This window comes from Hylobates moloch, unplaced genomic scaffold (genome assembly GCF_009828535.3).
Source record: "Hylobates moloch isolate HMO894 unplaced genomic scaffold, HMol_V3 SCAFFOLD_1, whole genome shotgun sequence".
Classification (NCBI taxonomy): Eukaryota; Metazoa; Chordata; class Mammalia; order Primates; family Hylobatidae; genus Hylobates; species Hylobates moloch.
The window spans coordinates 167,128,333-167,148,654 of NW_026652276.1; the positions used below are offsets into that span (position 1 = coordinate 167,128,333).

At 32.8% G+C, this 20,322-nt stretch overlaps 1 protein-coding gene across 2 annotated transcripts in view; it reads right to left on the reverse strand.

Moving 5' to 3' along the window:
* Nucleotides 1-20,322, reverse strand: part of VPS50 (VPS50 subunit of EARP/GARPII complex) — a 133,524-nt gene that overhangs the window by 52,778 nt on the left and 60,424 nt on the right. For both annotated transcript variants that reach the window (XM_032761048.2, XM_058424568.1), the window contains exons 13-20: nucleotides 19,813-19,945; nucleotides 17,020-17,111; nucleotides 14,838-14,932; nucleotides 14,428-14,526; nucleotides 8,161-8,251; nucleotides 5,718-5,894; nucleotides 2,488-2,606; nucleotides 135-241 (exon numbers count right to left, since the gene is read on the reverse strand). In XM_032761048.2, the coding sequence (XP_032616939.1) occupies nucleotides 135-241; nucleotides 2,488-2,606; nucleotides 5,718-5,894; nucleotides 8,161-8,251; nucleotides 14,428-14,526; nucleotides 14,838-14,932; nucleotides 17,020-17,111; nucleotides 19,813-19,945 (913 nt within the window). The remainder of the gene's footprint in view (nucleotides 1-134; nucleotides 242-2,487; nucleotides 2,607-5,717; nucleotides 5,895-8,160; nucleotides 8,252-14,427; nucleotides 14,527-14,837; nucleotides 14,933-17,019; nucleotides 17,112-19,812; nucleotides 19,946-20,322) is intronic.

Here is a 20,322-nt window from a genome sequence, read left to right on the forward strand (position 1 = left end):
GACATATGATAACCTTAAATCCCTTATTGTAGAGAGCACTGGTGTATACCAGACAATGAAAACCACAAGTAAAAGTCATTCAGTAACAAACTAATTTAACTGTTATAATTTTTTTTAAAGGTGTAGCTACTTACCAACAAGTCTTATTACATTCAACGTTGTATTTGTTAAGATAGGTGCATTCACTTTATTTAGACTGTAATCTGATTTCTTCCTGCTTTTTAGAGTTTCCCGAGAAACACTTGACATGGAAAAACAAAACAGAGTTGCTAGAGTTGTCAAGTAATAAACCAATAAGTTAGATTAGTCCCTAGCCTTTATTAACTAATTATTTAATGAAAATCTTACTATGCATTAGGTAAAGATATAGAAATTAACTTCTTATCCTTATAAAATTTACAATCCATAAGTAAGGGAAATAAGTAAGCAAAAAAATAAAGTACCATAATGCATTTCTTTGATTATAAAACATTATCAACCACTAAAAAAGCTACATAGCTTTAAAAAACAGATTTTCCAGGATAATAATACATCTCGGTGCAAATGTACTGTTTCTTGATTTCAGAAACTTATAAACATGAAAAAATACCCTCCTAAGAATCTGAATTAAGTACAGAATATTGATGGCAGTATTTGGGGTTAAGGGTTAAAGTAAAAGTTATATGGTCAGCACAGAAAAAAGGGCCGGCATAAAATAGGGTCAGAGATAAGAGAGAACAGAGTGTGCTCAGAAAAGTACAAGGAGTTCACCACGTTCACATGTAGAAGAAGTGAACAGAGAGAAAAGTGACAAGAAAGGAGGCAAGTAAAGGCCAGATATCCCTGAAAGCAATCAAACCTGAGGGATACGAACCTTATCTTGAATACAGTGGTGAGTCACTAAAAGCTAACCAGAAAAACAGCATGATTAAATTTGTAACTATGAAAAAAAAAAACCCTAAATTTAGATCTAAGACTTGTTTGGAACGGGGCAAGCCTAGAGACAAGAATCCAAGGTAAAGGAGTTGATTTAATAATCTGGCACAGAGATAATTTTGGCATAAACTAGAATGGTAGTGGTAAAATACAAGAAAAATTGGTCAATTCAAGAGACACAAGTTAGAATTGATAATATCTATTAATTTATTGGCTTCAGTTACTAATTTGTTCAATTCAAACTTCTTAGGGGTAAAAAGTTTAGGGGGCTCCAGTAACCCTACCAAAAATGGAGGTATATACACATGTACTGGCAGACGCTGTCTTACTTGTACATTTCAATTCAAATAGACCTTTCCTTTTGGCCAAAATATGCCCAAAACATATCTAATAAAGAATTCCAACAAAATAGTTCTATTCAGTTCACAGTAGATCACACTGACACTTAATATCATACATATGCAAAAACCAATAGAACAAATTTTTTCAATTAAAATAGCTACAACTACGTGAATTGCTCACTTTTGAAAACAGAATTATTTCAGTTAGGATTTCAAGTTAAACAGTTTTAAATAGGTAGCTTAGGGTTAAACGGTAAGAGTATACTTATCATTAAGAATCTATCATTAAGAAATCTATCATTAAGAAAAAAGTATATCTATAGTCACTAAATGTATGATAGTCATGAAATCAAGTCATTTCAACATTCCAGAATCAGGCCCATTTAACTGGCAAAAGGTAAGAAAAAATTCTCTTACAATTATCATAGTTTTGAAGAGGTCAGTTTATCATAAAACAAAACTCAACCACTAATAGGACACCTTGATAGAAGGTTCAAATAGTGAACAAAAATGACATAGGGGAAATAAGTGGTGACTTTCTGTGTTTACAAGATTGAAGCAAGAACTCCACATACAAAACAAATGACCATTTTCTCCTTGAGGTTTTTTATTTATCTATGTAAAGCATAAATGGCCACCAAAGGCAGGATCGATTTTACAAATCTAAAGGCTTTTTCCTCTGCAAAAACTAATCTTGATTATGCCCAATATTTTCCAAAAAAAATTGATTATGCCCAATATTTTCAACAAAATAATAAAGCAATTTTAACAGATTTTAAAAAATGACTAACTTTGTGATACCATAAAAAAGAAACTAGAATCTTGCTACAAAAAGCAATGTCAAACCAACTGTGTAACTCAAAGGAAAGCTACATTAACACTAGCCATTTAAAAGTTTTTAAATGGCTAAATCAATTTCTTTTTTGACACATTAACAATCCAGTTCACAGTTAAATGAACTGATTAGTGAGATACCGGCAAAGGTTTTGCTAGGCAGAACTTTTCATATAACTATTTTAGTTTTCCTGAAATTCAGTTATGAAATGTTAAGAGGAAAAACACATTTTTGGCCTTCCAGGAATCATTTTTTAAAACATACTAACTTCTGTCAGGTGACATTGTAAGTACCAAAAAAATAATAATTTTTGTTTCTTCTTAACCTTAAAGGAAATCCTGTATGTTAAGAGCACAAGATAAAATGCTAAATACCACACAATTTAAGAACAATCACCTTTTCACAGGAACATCTCCTGTCTGCTCATCCACATAGTCTCGTTTGAGTTCCTCAGGAACATCACTGTCACTGTCATACTCTTGATAGGCACTCTTTTCTTGTTCATCAGATTCATACTGAAGAAAACACAGGGTATTAAAAAATGAGTATAAAGGGCCTCTTTTCGTGGGGTGTCTCAACACAGTGGAAGTACTCAATTTTATAAGAAACAGCTAAATACAAGAAAATTCTTAATTTAGCTTTAATGTTGTCACCAAGAATCTAATTATTCTTCCATTGTCTTCATCATTCTATCTCAATCAGCACAAAAGAAAAATATTACACCTATAAAAGCTTGAAAATGTGCAACAAAATCAAATCGCCATAAATCAAAACCTAACAAACATTCCACTAGGCCTAAAAAGAGAAGAAGAGTATACATTCGCATTTTTTTTTTCTTTTTTACTTAAAGTTTCTCAGAAGTTTCACCATACTTATTTCCAATTTGCTAATAAAACTCATTAAAAAGAGGTTCAGTATCCAATTCTGGCATTCTGGAAGTATTACTTCAGCTTAATAAACACGTGCAACACACATGCTGATTTTCTAATTCACTATAAAATTTAACTCCAAGGGCAGCTTAGAAAATTAAGCTTAGAACACAGGGACCTGCTGAGAATGAGGACAAAAATGGTAGATTTACTCTTGAGACGAAGGGTGTCTTCCTAACATTTTCATCATCTTTATGGCAGCATGGCCCAATGCCAGCATGGGAAAGTACAGTGGAATTCATGCACAGTAAAGGAAGCAGTGACAGCACTTTCATCATCATCATCATCATCATCATCATCATCTATTAATGTCATAGATTAATATGATTAAATGGCTAACATTAATATGATTAAATAATAGCTAACATTGAGTTTTTAACCAAGTATTATGCTAAGTGCTTTCATGAATTATCTCATTTAATCATACAGACACTTCTATGAGGAAGTTTTATCTCTACATGACAGTTGAGGAAACCAGTATGATAACTACATGGAAAGAATTTAGTCCCCTAATTCAACAACTATTTTTTTTTTTTTTTTTTTTTTTGTCACCCAGGCTGGAGTGCAGTGGCGCAATCTCGGCTCACTGCAAGCTCCGCCTCCCGGGTTCACGCCATTCTCCTGCCTCAGCCTCTCCAAGTAGCTGGGACTACAGGCGCCCGCCACCGCGCCCGGCTAATTTTTTGTATTTTTTTAGTAGAGACGGGGTTTCACCGTGGTCTCGATCTCCTGACCTCGTGATCCGCCCGCCTCGGCCTCCCAAAGTGCTGGGATTACAAGCGTGAGCCACCGCGCCCGGCCAACAACTATTTTTTGAGAGTCTGTTAATAAAAAGCACTATGAAAGGTCGTATTTAGATGTGGACCCTGATTCTCAAGGACATAAGTTGCACCTGGAAAGATTAGATCACACATTAATAACTGCAAACAAGCCTTACAGGTACTCCTTTATACTTATACACAATGTGATCCTGATGCTATGCAGAAAGGTATATAATCAGGACATAACTAGGATGTCCTGATTACAACAACAGAGCTTTGTGACCACACCATATCATAGATACTCATTATTTGAGGATTCAATGTTTGCAAATTTGCCTACTCACTGAAATTTATTTGTAATCCTAAAGTCAATACTTATGATATTTTTGGAGTCAGTCATAAACGTGCAGAACAGTGAAAACTTTGAGTCATCCAACATGCATGTTCCCAGCTGAATACAAACAAGGCATGCTCTGCCTTCTTGCTTAGGCTCTCATACTATAAACAAGTTTCCTTTTCTTGACCTATTTAGTGCCAAGTGCTTTGTATTTTTGTGCTTTTTGCTGGTGATTTAGAATGCCACTGTAAGTGTTGAGTTGAAGTGCTGTCTAGTGTTTCTAAGTACAAGAAGGCTGTGATGTGCCTTAGAAACAAAATATGTGTGTCTGATAAGCTTCATTTAGGCAAGAGTTATGGCATTGTTGGCTATGAATTCAGATTATGTACTGATGGGCTGATAAATTTGTTGTAACCCGAGGCTCACAGGAACCTAATCCTATATTTGCTCTGGGAGTAATAGTTCAGTATTTGCTAATTCAGTATTCACAGCAACTTTATAGAACACACTGCTGCAAATAATGAGAATCAAATGCTACGTTTTAATTAATGAATCACTTTTATAGAAAGATATATTATTCCAAAATAATTGGAATGACTTTAAATTCCTCTCAGTTTAGCCAACTTCACAGAGGCAAAATGTCACAAAGAATCACTGAATCATAATTTTAAATATGGCTTACTATGAAACAATTTAAACTTCATGAATTTTATCTTCACCAAATGAAAACTAAATTCTAAAACTAACATAAAATATAAAGACAAATCCTTCAACATATTTTTGTCACATCTGAATGGTTTTCACTTTAGCTTCATCAAATAAAAAATAAAAATCATATTGGGTCATTATGGAAATTATGAAGATCAGAAGAAACCATCAAACAAAATATTAAGTCAAGTGAAATACTGTGAAAACACCATGCAGGTAACTGTGAAGCAAGCATTCCTCTCACTGTAAATATGGAAAAACTGAGGGTCACAAAGTTAAAATAATTTGCCAAGGGCCACACAGCTGATAAATAATAAAGACAATATTCATTATCTGCCTTCAAATCCTTTCCACTAACTCACACTATGTCTAGTTAATATTGTTTTTGAGGTCCTCAAAGTGTTGTTAAAACATTGTACTTCTAAATCTCAAAAAATATCACTGCCAGGCAACTAAGCAAGACATTACCACTTTCTCTTAGATAAAGGGGCATGGAACAAAATGAATCAGTGACCCATAAAGGGTGTCGAAAAAAAGGGTAGATGATATCTGTTCCCTCATCTCACAATATATCACATAATATTCACATAATATATCACATAAATATTCAGTGAAGAAATCACACTACTACTTGATTAGCAACCTGATAAGAACATCATGTAATAAGATCAAAAGCAAACATAAAGGGAAAATTTACTATTCAAGAGGACAAGGTCAACAAAGCATACTGTAAAGTCATTATCTATAAATGTAATATCATAGGTACATTAACTACATAGGCAGGCAGGGTAGTAGTAAATGGATACGTAAATGTAGTAAATTGCCTTGCTCATTGAGTAGAACAGTTTTAAATAAAAAAAAACTCACTTATGTTCCACATACACCACATACCCCATTAGAAGCTAAGACATCTTCTGTTTCTTCATCTTTGTGGTTGGCCTGAATTTCAAATGGATTCCCACCACTACAGTACTGCTCAAACAAGGTCACTGTTTTTGAAGAAGTTGAGACTGGCTGTTTACTAGGTGAAACTGATGGGGAGCGAGACTGTTCCATGAATTTAAATTCCTAGATGTTAAAAAAGGAGCCAGATACCCTTTAGCAACAATAAAATTCTAGTACATAAACCGAATCCCTCAATATACATGTAGAGTTAGTAGAAAAACAACATCTTGATCTTCAGGTTATTGACTTTTAAATCTTTCAAGTTATCTAAAAGCACAAACTTGGAAATACATGTCTAAAGGTTTTCCTAAAGACAATTCAGTGAATGGTATCACTTAAAGTATCATCTGCATCAAGCTACTTTTGGCTTAAGAAACTGCAGAGATCATTTTTTAAAATAGCTTAAGAAATCTGAATGATGTTTTCTAAAAATTTTAACAGAACAGCAAAAATCCTAATCAATAAAGTCATTTATGAAAACTAATTGTTAAAGTAAAACACTTCGCTTTTTCATATGCTTGCACCACTTAAGATATTCTATACAAATACATCAGAAACAAAATATGAGGTATATATCTGTGTTACATTGACACCTATGAACTTTCATTTACTTTTCGCTATATACCAAGAAACAGACAACATGAACATATATGCCAAAGTCATATGATGTGTCTTCTACTCCTAGCTAAGCTAAAGAGTTCTAAGACCTAGTCTAAGTCATGCATTAACCACATGAGAAAACTGAGGCAGTCTGAAGGGATTCAGTGCAAAGTTCAACATCACACAGCTAATTAGAGGAAAAGCTGGAATAATCTCTAAAGTTCCTAGAATTGCAAAAATCTTGATTTAATGATTTATCACAAAATTTAACAAACATTTTTCTTTTATCTAAACGGAATAATCCCAAATTTAAATTTGTTCATTTTCAATGATATTCTTAAAAGGTATTCTTAAAATTCTTGAAAGGTAACCATTGGCTTGTTGTATTAAATGATATATGTGTTTATTTTCCTTTCACATTTCAACTATACATTTAATCATATACATTATAATGCCTAAGAATCATGCCATTATTTTTATAATTCTAAACAAGGAGTGAATATACATCAATGAGACTAATTTTTAGAAAATCAAATCCACAGGAATGCATGTCAGGTGAACACTAAGCTGTGAATAGTTTTCAAGGTAACTACTTTAAAGGAGATAATGTTCACCTAGATGGGAATGCTTCAACATGCCTTTTTTAAAAAACATGTCTTACAATTATACTAAGTGTGACAACGTGACAACACACACACACAGTCTGATGGTTTAAAAGGAGTTCAAATAAAATTATTTAATAGATATTCTAAAATTTATGTTAAACTTAGAATTTTAAATAATGTTAAGGAATTACCTTAAATCTTTGAGGATTCTTAAATCCTATGTTAATTTAATGTTAATGGTTATGTTAATACTAATTAACATTAACATTAATTTTGCTGTCTTTAAAGCATTTATTAATCACTATGTTCCAGGGTTTTTAATATTTCTATAATAGGAAAACAATATAATAAAACTGGATAAGAAGCTATTATACAATGAGCATAAAGACAATCCCTATAAAAAAAAACTTCTAATTATGTATTCTTTACATTTATCCAGAATAAGAAAATTGCTTTCTAGAAAGCCATTCCTTCCAAAGGCAGAAAATAAACACATCATACTTTCTGAACAAGGATCTAACTATATGCACTGCATTTTGACACTTGATATTTGCAGAACACAATCTTTCACACAGGAATATTTATCTACAATGTGTTTCAACCAAGGGAAAAATCAAACCAATTAAAGACTTTTTCAAAGATTGCTTATTCTGTAAGTATTCGAGGAATTGATTAACTAATACAAATTAGTTGAGTATTTTTTATAAGTGCCTCTTTTATTTCTGAGGCATTTTTTCATTACAGGCAAATTTAAGAATTACAGCATAAATTAGGAACCTACTAGTCCCTTTAAGAAATGAAAAATATTCTACAAATATAAATAAGCATTTGTATTAAACGAAGCCAAAATATAGCTAATTGATTATCTGCAAAATTTAAATACAGCAGTCACCCTTTTCTGAATTCAAAACAAACAAAAAATATCATTTTAATTGTAACTCTTTTTAGGCAAAAGAGATTTCCTAAAGTACGTAAACTGAATTTTGTAAGACTGATTTTTCACAACCATAAAAGGATCATTCCTGTAAAAGAGGCTGGCTACTAACGACTTTCAAGGAAGGAAGATAAGAAACTGCTCCTTAATTTATTTTATAAATGTTTTCATATATTTCCGGATATTTTTTTCAAAAAAAAAGGGTAAAATAGATGACTAAAAGATTTCTTTGTTCTTAAGAAACACTTACATGAAGTTGCAAGATGCTGAAATTTGATTTAACAGGACAAAGTTCCCAAGTCTCATTCTCTAAGAACATTCTCAGTTCATCAAGCCGTGTTCTTAAAAAAAGAAAATGAACACTCCAAAAAGTGAGAAGAAAAGTACACCGCACACAAGAATTGAGGAAATAATGTACAATACAAATAATTATAGGATTATTGTCATGATCATAATCAACTTTGAGAACCTACTCTGATTAACACAGTAAACAGAAATGTTTACTTTTATTAGTTAATATCTTATCATCCTTGAGAGAAAAACTCTCTCAAATGTTTACTAAACTAAGTATTTTTACTATATTGCAAAAGTAATGCATAGGAAATGACAATTTTATTAGGGGACTAAATTAAAAGCTTGTCTCCAACTCACATACTTAAAATATCCTTAGCTGATTATATATCGATGCTAAAACATAAAGAAAAAATTTACAGATTATGAGATCATAAATACTAACACATTATGTTAAACAGCACAGATCTGAACCATACCTAGTGAAGCCACAATAGCAAGATAATCATCACTTTCTGAAAATGTTTAGCTCAGTGCCTGTCTCTACACAGCATTTACAAATTTAAATTAGCAGCTAAGACACGTATATACTTGACATTACACTAATCACGTACGCCATACTGATCTCTTTTCTTTCTTTAATGCTATTATTCTTACTGTCTATCCTGAGTAATCAGCACGTGATATAGGCAGTCCCCGAAAAACAAACCCTTATTTTCAGTTGACAAAAGGGTCAGTGCCTACCCTGTTCTTCCTCTACCACAAGTTGTTACTACCATGCTAAAAATAAAATCTAGAGTTTTTAAAATCCACAGGTTCAAAATAAAGAGACAATAAATACAAGAATCTGTAAAAATCAGGAATTGCTCCAAATACTAGAGTTAACAGACAAGGACTTTAAGATAATTATTATAAGTTAAATAAAATAGAAAAAAAATGTATAAAATGGATAGAAAAGAGAATTTCAAATAACTGCAATAAGAAAAACAATAAAAGAACCAAATAGACATTCGAGAACTAAAAAATACGCTTCCAATTAAAAAATGATTGGATAAGTAAAACAGCAGTCTAGAGGTGGCTGAAGACAGCATTCATGAACTCAAAGACAGATCAATAGAAAATATCTAAACTGAAGCAAAAATTTGAAAAAAAAGGAAGAAACAGAAAAGATCATAAGAGAGATGTGAGATAGTCAAAACATTTATTATGCAGGCAATTGGATGGAAAGGACAGAGAATAAGCAAAAGCAATATTTGAAGACATAATGGCCAAGAATTCCCAAAAGTGATTGTGCTCATAGCTCATACCACATACAAAAATTACCTCAAGTGGATCACAGTCCTAAGGTAAGAACTAAAAGTACAAAACTTTACAGCTCAACAAGAGAAAACAAATAACCCAATTCAAAATGGACAAAAGCTTTGAACAAACATTTCTGTAAAGAAGAAACACAAAAGGCCAATGAGCACCTTAAAAGATCCTAAACATCATTAGTCATCAAGGAAATGCAAACCCAAAACATAGTAAGATACCACTTCATGCCTACTAGGACAGCCATAATCAGAGACAGAAAACAACAGGTGTTGACAAGGTTTTGGAGAAATTGGAACCCTCATACAGTATTAGTAGGAATGTAAAATGTATCCCGACTTTGGAAAAAAGTGACAGTTCCTTCAAAATGTTAAACAGAGAGAGTTACCATAGGATCCAGTAATTCTACTCTATATTAGTTTCCTGTGGCTGCTATAACAAATTACCACAAACTAGGTGACTTAAACAAGCAGAAATTTATTCTCTCACAGTTCTAGAGGGCAGAACCTGAAAATCAGTATCAGTGGGTTGAAATCAAGGTGTTAGTAGAGTTCTACTCTCTGGAGGCCCTAGGGGATAATCTGCTTCCTGTCTCTTCCAGACAGGTTTGTGGTATTTATTACACAGTAATTTAAAACTAATACAGTGATAAAAGGTACAAACCAGACTGAAGAAGCGTAGTCAACCCTAGGCATAAAAAATGTATAGAAAATAATACATGAAGTAAAAGTATATGACAAAACACCAAAAAGAAAAGGTAAACGCAGTTACAAAGTTTCCTGCATTACTCTGGAAGTATACTACCTAAGGTAGACTACAGTAGAACATAAGTGCATATTGAAATGTTGGTGGTAACCATTACAACAACGCATTTTTTTTTTTTTTTTCGAGGCAGAGTCTCACTCTGTCACTCAGGCTGGAGTGCAGTGGCGCAATCTTGGCTCACTGCAACCTCTGCCGCACAGGTTCATGTAATTCTCCTGCCTCGGCCTCCTGAGTAGCTGGGATTACAGGCACCCGCCACCACACCCGGCTAATTTTTTTGTATTTCTAGTAGAGACTGAGTTTCACCATCTTGGCCAGGCTGGTCTTGAACTCTTGACCTCGTGATCCACTCACCTTGGCCTCCCAAAGTGCTGGGATTACAGGTGTGAACCACTGCGCCCGGCCCCTAATGTTGTTTTAAAATCTTATCTGACAATTTTTATGTTTTGATAGAACTGTTTTTCCATTTACATTTAATGTATTTATTGGCATAATTATTAATAGGTTTAAACCCATCATATTGCTGTTTGATATCTAAAAATGTTAAATATTTTAAAGAAATTTTCTCTTTCTGCATTTTTTGGATCAATCATATATATTTTTACTTTTTATATTATATATATTTTTCTCAGTTAGTAAAACAACATCAACAACAACAAAACGAGACCAAACTTGATAAGCTGTTAACAAAGGGCACACTTTAAATATAAGAACATAATTAGAAAGAAAGTTAAAATTATACAAAAACACAATTTCTCAAAATCATGAACTGGGGTAGAATTTTTATCAAAATTATTTTCTCTATTAAAATAATAACTATGATATTTTCCTGTATTCTGTCAATTGGTAAATTAAATTTAATTTTTCTTAATGTTTAGCCAACTCTGGCTCTCCTATAATAAATCCTATCTGTTCATAGCATATTATCCTTTTTAGGTATTACTGAATTAAATTTGTCAATATTTTGTGTAGGATTTTGCATCTATGTTCTTGAGATACTAGTCTGTCATTTTCTTTTTATAATGTCCTCTTGTTATATGTTGGTATCAATGCTGTGCTGGCCTCATAAAATAAGTTATAAAACACTCCCTGTTTCTCTATTCTATGAAAGAGTTGTATTGGTATTGTTTTCTCCTTAAATGTTTGGTAGAATTTACCAGTGACATCAGCAGGCCTGGAGATTTCTTTATGGAAATGTTTTGAAGCCCAAATATAATTTCTTCAAAAGACATGGGACTATTCACATTTTCTATATTTTGTTTTGTCAGCTCATTAAGTTTGGCTTTATAAGGAATTTGTTTATTTCATCTAATTTGTTGTAGTTTCTTCTAAAAAGATAGGTGACTTCTCTCTTCTAACACCAGTCAATGCAACTTTAGGATCCTTGAAAACATTTTATAAGCTTTGATTACTACAGCAATTACAAAATAAAATGTACTTATTAAGCAGAATATTTTAACAATTATACATTGATCTGTAATTTTTATGTCATTATTGTTTAAATTAGAATATTTGTGCTTTTAGAAGTTCTCCAGCATCTGACAGAACAATGTTCTTTGTGTGTATATAAACATAGTACCTGAATATTTAAAAAAATGGGGGGAAAGAAAACATACTTTTGAGAAGTAGAAACAATCAATAATAGAGGCTGTGCTCCCTCATGTGTTCATACAGTTTTATCCTAGAAAAAGAGAGTGGAACGCAAACTTTTATACAACTACCACAACTAACATTAATACATTTCATAAGTAGATGTTCCACCAAAGAAAAAACTGCTGCTATTTTTACCTTTTTATTATCCCTATAAATTCAAACCAATAGCTTAAATGGATTGAAAGTCAGAATAATTTGGTTCAAGAATTTCTTCATTCTCAAGAGCTGTATTTGGCAGGAGAGGACCATGAAACAAACTGTAAGCACATTTCAACACTTCTATTAGCAAAATAAGAACACACTTGATCTATATTTCACCATATTTCATACAGTTTTTCAGTATTTATGTAGTATGATTGACAAAGGGGATATTGGGATTTTGCAGATTTAGATTCATCACTGGCTAATGTACTGACTTTAGTCAATTCAATGTATGGACACTAGCATCATTTCTAAAGTTTCTGTTCAAGTGTATCTTGTTTTGTAAAGAAACAGATGTACCTTAGAACACATGATGGTTTGCACCAACTTTACCAAATGACTTCCACTATAATTTTCCTGATGGCAACTGTCAGAGCAAAAATGACGACAGACAGGATAGAAACTAGACTACCTTAAACTTTTGTTTAAATACTAGGGAAAAAGAAGAATACTAAGTAATAATTAAATCTTTGCTGTTTAACCTGCCCCAATTTTTACAATATACAATACTGCAAAAAAATGGGTCAAGATGTCTAGGCAACACTTATGGAGACCTTTTAATCTGGTCACTTCATTTTACAATTCATAAAATCACAGGCCAGAGAGGTTAAATGATTTGCCAACATCAGACAGTTGGTAAGCAGCAAAAAATGCGACAAGAACCCAAGTCTACTATTACTCAACCCAGCTTTCCTTCTAATAATATAGCATAGCCACATCAATGAGAAATAAGTTTCACAAATGTTTCTAAGAGAAGTTCTTTAAAGTGTTGAGTGTTTGAGGAAGATTTAAGTCATTCATTTCTGTATTTTCTAATTTCATTAATGTGAACTCTGTGAGGAATTTCCATCATGGTCAAAATGCCCCTAGCTAGTTGCTACAGATGACAGACATCTTTTGACAATAAGTAAAACAGAATGCAGAATGGAAGCTACTAAATAAATCAGTGTTTCTATATTGTACACACATCCTAGACACTAGGAACACCAAAAGTTCTCCCAGTTGTCATGTTGGATACGAAGCAATCTCTGGGAAGAGAGATATTTGGCGTGCCTTCATACTGCAGGAAAAGTGAGGCTTCTGGCTCCTTTGTGCTTCCATTTTATTTCCCCATCCATGATTAACAGGCCCCTCCCAATTCTATACAGGAATGCTTATAGGGCCAGCCTTTTGTTTTAGTCAGGGCTTAAATTTTAGCAGACAAGGAAGTTATAAATATAGGCAGTGTTAGGGCTTCCTGTCGGTCCCTTCCCACTGTTTCCCTGAGGTTTATTCAATTAAAATTTTTAAAAATTTTTAAACATTCTCTGTCACGAAACTCAAAGGCTCTGCTTTAGTATAGTTCAATTTAAATCTTTTTCAAACAATTTACTTCATTGTTTACAATTAACACAGACAATTTGTATTCAAATACATTTAATAATTAGTTAATCAATGGTTTGGTGTTCAGTCATCTCTCTTTTGACATGGCATATATCACTGTGAGCAGGTATTGACTATGAACAAGGAGAAAACGCAGAATTTCAAATCATGACTCTCTCTGGGATCAAATAACAAGGAAATCAAAACTTAAATTCAATTATAAAAAGTAAAAGTTCAGAATAACAAGTAAGATGAAACTCAATTCAAAGGACAAAAGGGATACAACTTGGGGTCTAGCTTATATCAAGAGAAATCTAATGTTAGCTCTCCCTTCCCTCAATTTATTGCTGCTGTAAGCATGTAATCACACTGCTATTATGAACATTCTTTCCCACCTTCCTCCACTACCCAAACCATTCCTAGTCACTCTTTTAAATATTAGCAGTGATTGTTTTGCAAAGCAATGCAGTATACAAATTTGCCTTTATATAGCGAAATTCTGAATATCACATCCTCTCCTCTAGAATCCTTCTTATTTCTAAAAGATAGATACTCTCAAGCACCCCCTCACTGAGCACTGCCTCTACTGATTTAACTTTCCTTATAAGCACACCCATATGTATGCAGGTATGGAACAGTGGCCAAATTCTTTCTGTGAACCTTGATATAATAATCATGTTTTACTCATAAAAAAATTAGTTCAATATTTTAAGCCCCTCAAGACAAAGAATATATTAAAATGTACAATGAATATGTAATGAGAACATTTCATCATATTTTGGTTAAAAAAATCCTTAACCATCTTAAAAAAGCTACAACACATTCAAATTCAAAAGTAATTGTTTAAAATCAATTAATGCCTTAAGATTAAGTATTAGACAAAAGTATTCTCATTACCTAAATAAGTCCATTCATATTTTATTAGAATTCTTACCTATGGTAATTCTTGAAATAATTGACACTTTGTTTTCTAATAGATTCCTGTAAAACTTCAGACTTGCTACCACAAAATTCTTCTCCAACTTGCATCAACCTAGTTGGATAAAAAGGTTTCAGTAAATTTCAGCAGCATCCTTATGGAGAAAAAGAAGTGTGGTTTCTCTTTCTTCAAAGATAAAAAAAAAATCGCTAAAATTTGGACATGGGAAAATATTCTAAAGATCACAAATCCATAAAGGTTTACAAACATCCAAAGGGCAGAAATATTTAAATACACTCACAAACTTAGCAGCAAAAATTATCTTCATTTCCATAATGTTATAGATGATAACTCACTAGTTCATGATTTCTTTATCATGGCTGAATGACTAAAACTAAAGAATAAGACAAGATCTTAAACACTACCTGCTGATTATATCCAAAACAAAGATGAAATCATCATATTTGAATATAGACAAATCAGTTCCAAGCAAGTAGGTTTTTACTTTTAGCTGAACATCCTGTAAGGCAAAGAAAAAGAAAATCAAGCAAACCCAAAATATAGAAAATAAGTTATCAGAAGCATTTACTCTATAGTTCCAGATTAAAATGAGAGAGGAATATATTCCTAATTTGTTAACAAATATCTATTTAGGCCAATAGCCAACATCCTTAAGGGATGTAATAGAGACAATCCCATTTCCTATACCAGGAATGCCATCAGGTTGCCAAACTGAATGGAAAATAGCTACATAAAGTGCTAAGTCAGTATTTCAAAGTACACTGAATTACCAGGAATTCTATCATAGATTGTAAAATTTTACCTAAATACAATTAAGGCCTATTGGCAGACTAAGTCAGAAACAAATCATATCTGATCCTGGGTGTATATTCAATAACTGTAAGATTTTCCTTTCTTTTTATGCATGATACTCAGAAAAAAGTCAGCCTAAATCCACAATTAATGATAAATTAAATATTTATTTAATTTTAATAAATGTTTAATATGGTTATGAGTTTAATACAGTCAAATGAGAAAATATATGTCAAACCTCTTACACCACAAAAATAAATTTTAAATACTAAAGCATAAAATCAAATAGCATATCCAATACAAAATTATCAAAAATTAGAAGAGCACTAAATTATAAATATTAACTGATTCATGAAGAAATTTATGTTTTCAAAATATATTTTCCTAAACAATTTTTTTCACAACACATCCTATAAAAGATGGTCAAGCTGGGCATTGTGGCTCACACCTATAATCCCAGCACTTTGGGAGGCCAAGGCAGGAATACCACTTGGGCCCAGGAGTTCAAGACCAGTCTGGGCAACATAGCAAGACCCCATATCCACCAATACTAATTTAAGAAAATTAGGCATGGTGGTGCACATCTGTGGTCCCAGCTACTCAGGAGGCTGAGGCAGAAGGATCACCTGAGCCCAAGAGGTCGAGGCTGCACTGGGCCATGACTCTGCCACCACACTCCAACCTGGGTGACAGAGTGAGACCTTGTCTCCATCAATCAATAAAAAGAAAGAAAAAAAAAAAAGATGGTCAAAATAAAGATCAGCCTCATTAGAAAAATTAAAAATACATTTTAAAAGACCATAACATGGCCAAAGGGTCTATAGTCCTCCAAGGTTCAAAGAAGTCCAAAAAGAGTAAGTTATCTTCAAAGAAATTACACTGTGATCTAAGAAGTAACAAATTATCTGATTACAACAACTGAGCTACTAAATTGTAAAGAAAAACTTAAGATACTGCTATGGTCTGAATGTTTGTGTCTACCCAATATTCCGATGCTGAAATTCTAACTTCCAAGGTGGAAGGTGGGGCCTTTGTGAAGTGATTAAATCATGAAGGTAGAGCCCTCATTAACTGGATTAGTTCCCCTATAGAAGGGACCTCAGAGAGCTCCTTCATCCCTTCCACTATTTGAGGATACAGCAAGACAGTGTCTATGAACGAGGAAGCAGGCCCTCCCTCTCAACAACGCTGGCACCCTGATCTCTGACTTCCAGCCTTTAGAATTCTGAGAAATAAACTTCTCTGTTTATAAGCTATGCAGTCTAGAATATTTTGTTATAGGAGCCCAAATGGACTAAAACTAGATGTATTCAGCCAATAAGCATGTAAGATTCCCTCAAGGTACAAAGATCATTGACTGAGAAAAAAAAATTGTTCATTCTAAACTATAATCTGACCTAAGTATGCTATCTACTTAGTTACTTCTTTTCTAAAATTAACAGAAAAAAAATTAAGAAAACACAGATAAATGAAATAATAAACAGAACATCTCACTGAGAAAGCATACATTTCTCTATGATAGTGGAAATTTGCTAGGCCTCTAAAACAAAAAATGTACTCAAGGCATATATGAATATTTACAGTGGAGATTTTCAAATTAAAAAACTTTTTTTCTGCCACTTATAGTCCAAATACATTACAGAAATTAAATGACAGCCTAATTCCAAACAGAAACATATGATTAAATTTGCAAAGAATACACATGTAGAAAATTTAAAACCAAATTTCTAAAGCAACTTTGACATGACATTTCTATTGCTTCTGTGAAAAAAATAATTAAAAAAAAAACCAAACCTGCCATATTCGTGTAAGTCCATGTTCTAATTTCTTTTTTATGTAGCCACGATCAAAATTAGTTTCTTCAGTACCTATCATATTACTCCCTTCTGAAAATAAAAGACAATATATATTTTTAGATTTAATCCAATTTGTGTTTGTTTTCCAAATAATTTCTATTTGGCCTCTCATACACTGTAAGTCTATGTAAGATACAGTAAATATGTTTGATAGTTATACAATCAAAACAATGTCAAACAATAGGTATTAGACTTAAACCCATTTGGTGAGATAAATAAACATAGACTATGAAATGCTCAATATACCTAAGACCACTGAGATCATATGTGACTGAGCTGGGATTCTACCTGAGTCGGTGTGGTCCCAGAGACCAGGTTCTCAATACTGCCTACTGCAAGACCATGTAAAAGGCTGTGAGAAGGGCATTACAGGACCAATTAACTGAATTATCAATTAATATGCGTGCTAAGAGGACAGTCTACATTAACAGCTCAGGCGTGAGGTGATAATGTATATATTTTATGTTTTTCATGATAAATAATAGTTTTATCCACTCCAGATAAATAATTTAACAATGTCTAGTTTAACAGATAAGATCAGTGATCTGCCTCCAATCTCCCCCCTAAAGACAACTGAAAAATACACATACACATTTATATCAAAAAGATGAAACTTTTGTGTGAATATCCTGTGAAGAACACCTAAGTGAGTATGTTATCATCTTGTCTTAGGTTGGGAAGGTGTCCACTGATAACTAGTGAAAGGCCCTTGGAAATGCCAGGCCTCAGATACATAGATGCATGACTAGTTTGCCTCTGAGCACTCCTAAAACTTAAGCCTTATTATTACAAGCATGGTATGGCTGTTAGGGATCCAGCAGCCTAAGGCAGTGCACCTGAACTATAGCTATAGAGCTTTACCTTAGAACGTTAAAGTATTAGGTTACCAAACGGTATCAAATATTATCACTAAAGAGATACAGCAGATAAAGTCTACAGTCCTCTTCAGTTTTATGAAGTTCCATGAAAAGTAATTTTCAATTTACTAATTTCTACAATTTTATTCCTGAATATAAAAGGATTAATTTCAGGTGAACAAGTAACTTTTTACAGTCCTAGATACTACCAGCTGACAGCTTGAGCACTTGAATATCCATAAAATATACAGATTAGGCAAAGAGGGTTGAGTAATAAGGATCAGATAGAGTTTTAACTTTGACTCAGTACTCCAATGAATGTAAACTATTGGCCTAAAGCAAAAAGCAAGCTTTACCATGATGAACATATACATAACTGTCACCTAAACTCTGATATCTAAAATATGTGTTAATTCTATTCCTAACTTTTTCTTTGGTTTCTCCTTAAATAATGTACTAGAAAAGCACATATGTCTTAACAGTCTCCAGGTATTTCACTATTATTATATTATCTCTTGATCCATTTCATTTCATCATATTAACCACCACCAGTATAAGTACCCTACACGCTGTCCAAACTTTACAACGACCCTGCAGGGTAGATGTGTTACTACTCTAAGGGTTTGGTTTGGTTTGGTTTTGCTTTGCTTTTTAACTGACCATTTTTGGGAGCAAACTGAAGAGTGGAAAAAATAAGCAGTGTCTTCAAGTTCTCACCTTTGGTAAATGGAAGTGAAAACTTGAAGCCAGGCCTCTCAGATTGCAGAGCTCATGGTCCCAGGGGTAGTACAGGGTAAAAGTATAAGTTTTGGGTAAAAATAGTCTGACCTGGAATCCTGGCTGTGTGCCCATCCTTCTCTCTGCCTTTCTCTCCCTTCCTTTACCCTTCCCAACAATACTTCCAAATGGATAAAAATCCATTCATGGAATTTTCCTCTTATTTTGTTTTCTATATTTACAAGCTTCTTTTAAGTCAAGACAAAGATTAAACTTATGCTTTCTAAACTACCAAAACATTTAATCAAACAGTGAGATTTGGGTGTGTTGTCCACTCACCCAACAACAGAAGATAAGCACCTCAGAAACTGGAAGTTACTAAAGTAACTTGATTGAATAGCTACAATAAATTGTATATAATAAAAAAAGATGTACAGTATAATTTATTTTATCCATATTAAACAAAATGCTGATAAAATCATTTACTGTTTTTATAACTATTCTAAATATTCAATCTCAGCTACTGTTCAAGGATAATCAGTTAAGATATATAATTATACAAATGAAACAATTTAAATAGAATGATAAATAAATACAATAATTTCGTGTTCTTTATTATTTAGCTTACTGTACCATAGTCATTTAAAGTTATATTTTCCATTCAAAGATAAATACTTTAAAACATCATTTTAAAATGAAATTCTAGTCTTGCTTCATTTTCAGGAAGGAAAGTATCAATATAATTAATTCTTAGAACCTAGCTTTATTACTGTAACTTGAAAATTGGCTAAACAGATTAATATTGACCATCTAGCATTAATTTCACAGTAAATTTAGACAGACCAATGTCTTATCTAGTTTGCAACTAATAATATTAACAACAAAAAAAATTTATAAATTCAGCCCTAAAGCCATCAGCACACACTTCTGGAAACTGGTACTATGTGCCACTTAAAAAGTCCTTTGGCCCAGTTACTCTCTAAAGGTAATAGAACATTTGAAGTAGCTGAATCACTTTCTTTGCTCAATATTTACCCTATGGTCACTGTAATCCTTGAAATCCCAAAGGCATTCCTGCCCCTTTCCTTTCTTTTTACTCCAGTAATGTGGGATATTTATAGTTCAATTTTTAAAATAAAATAAAAATATTTTCCTACCAGAAGCTGAAGCAGTATCCTCGTTGTCATGCTTTTCATGCCATTCCATAGTCCTATAATAGCTGAGCATAACTTCCCACAGTGCTTTGCACAGGTCTGCAAGGCATGGAATATAGCTGTCTGGTGTAACATGCTAAAGAAAATGAGAAGAGACAACTTTCAAATTATTATGTTTACTCTAACACAGTTATAATAAAATATGTTATTAATCAAATATATTCAAAAATTAGAAATAACTAAGAAAATTTCTTCAACTGACATATCTAAAGAGAAAATTCAATGGTGAGAAAAAAAATTTTTAAATAATTCCCATCTCAACATGGCTTTTTCGTACACATTAAGAATATCCCCATATGCTGTGAATCAATCTGTAGTTACAGAACCATAAAGAAATTACTGAATTAGCAACTGGTCCCATAAATAGCAGTGTAAACATCCCCAATGCATTTTTTGAAAGACACGATCCTAAACATGCAAATACAGCTTTACATAGCCTGGACCTCAGTCACA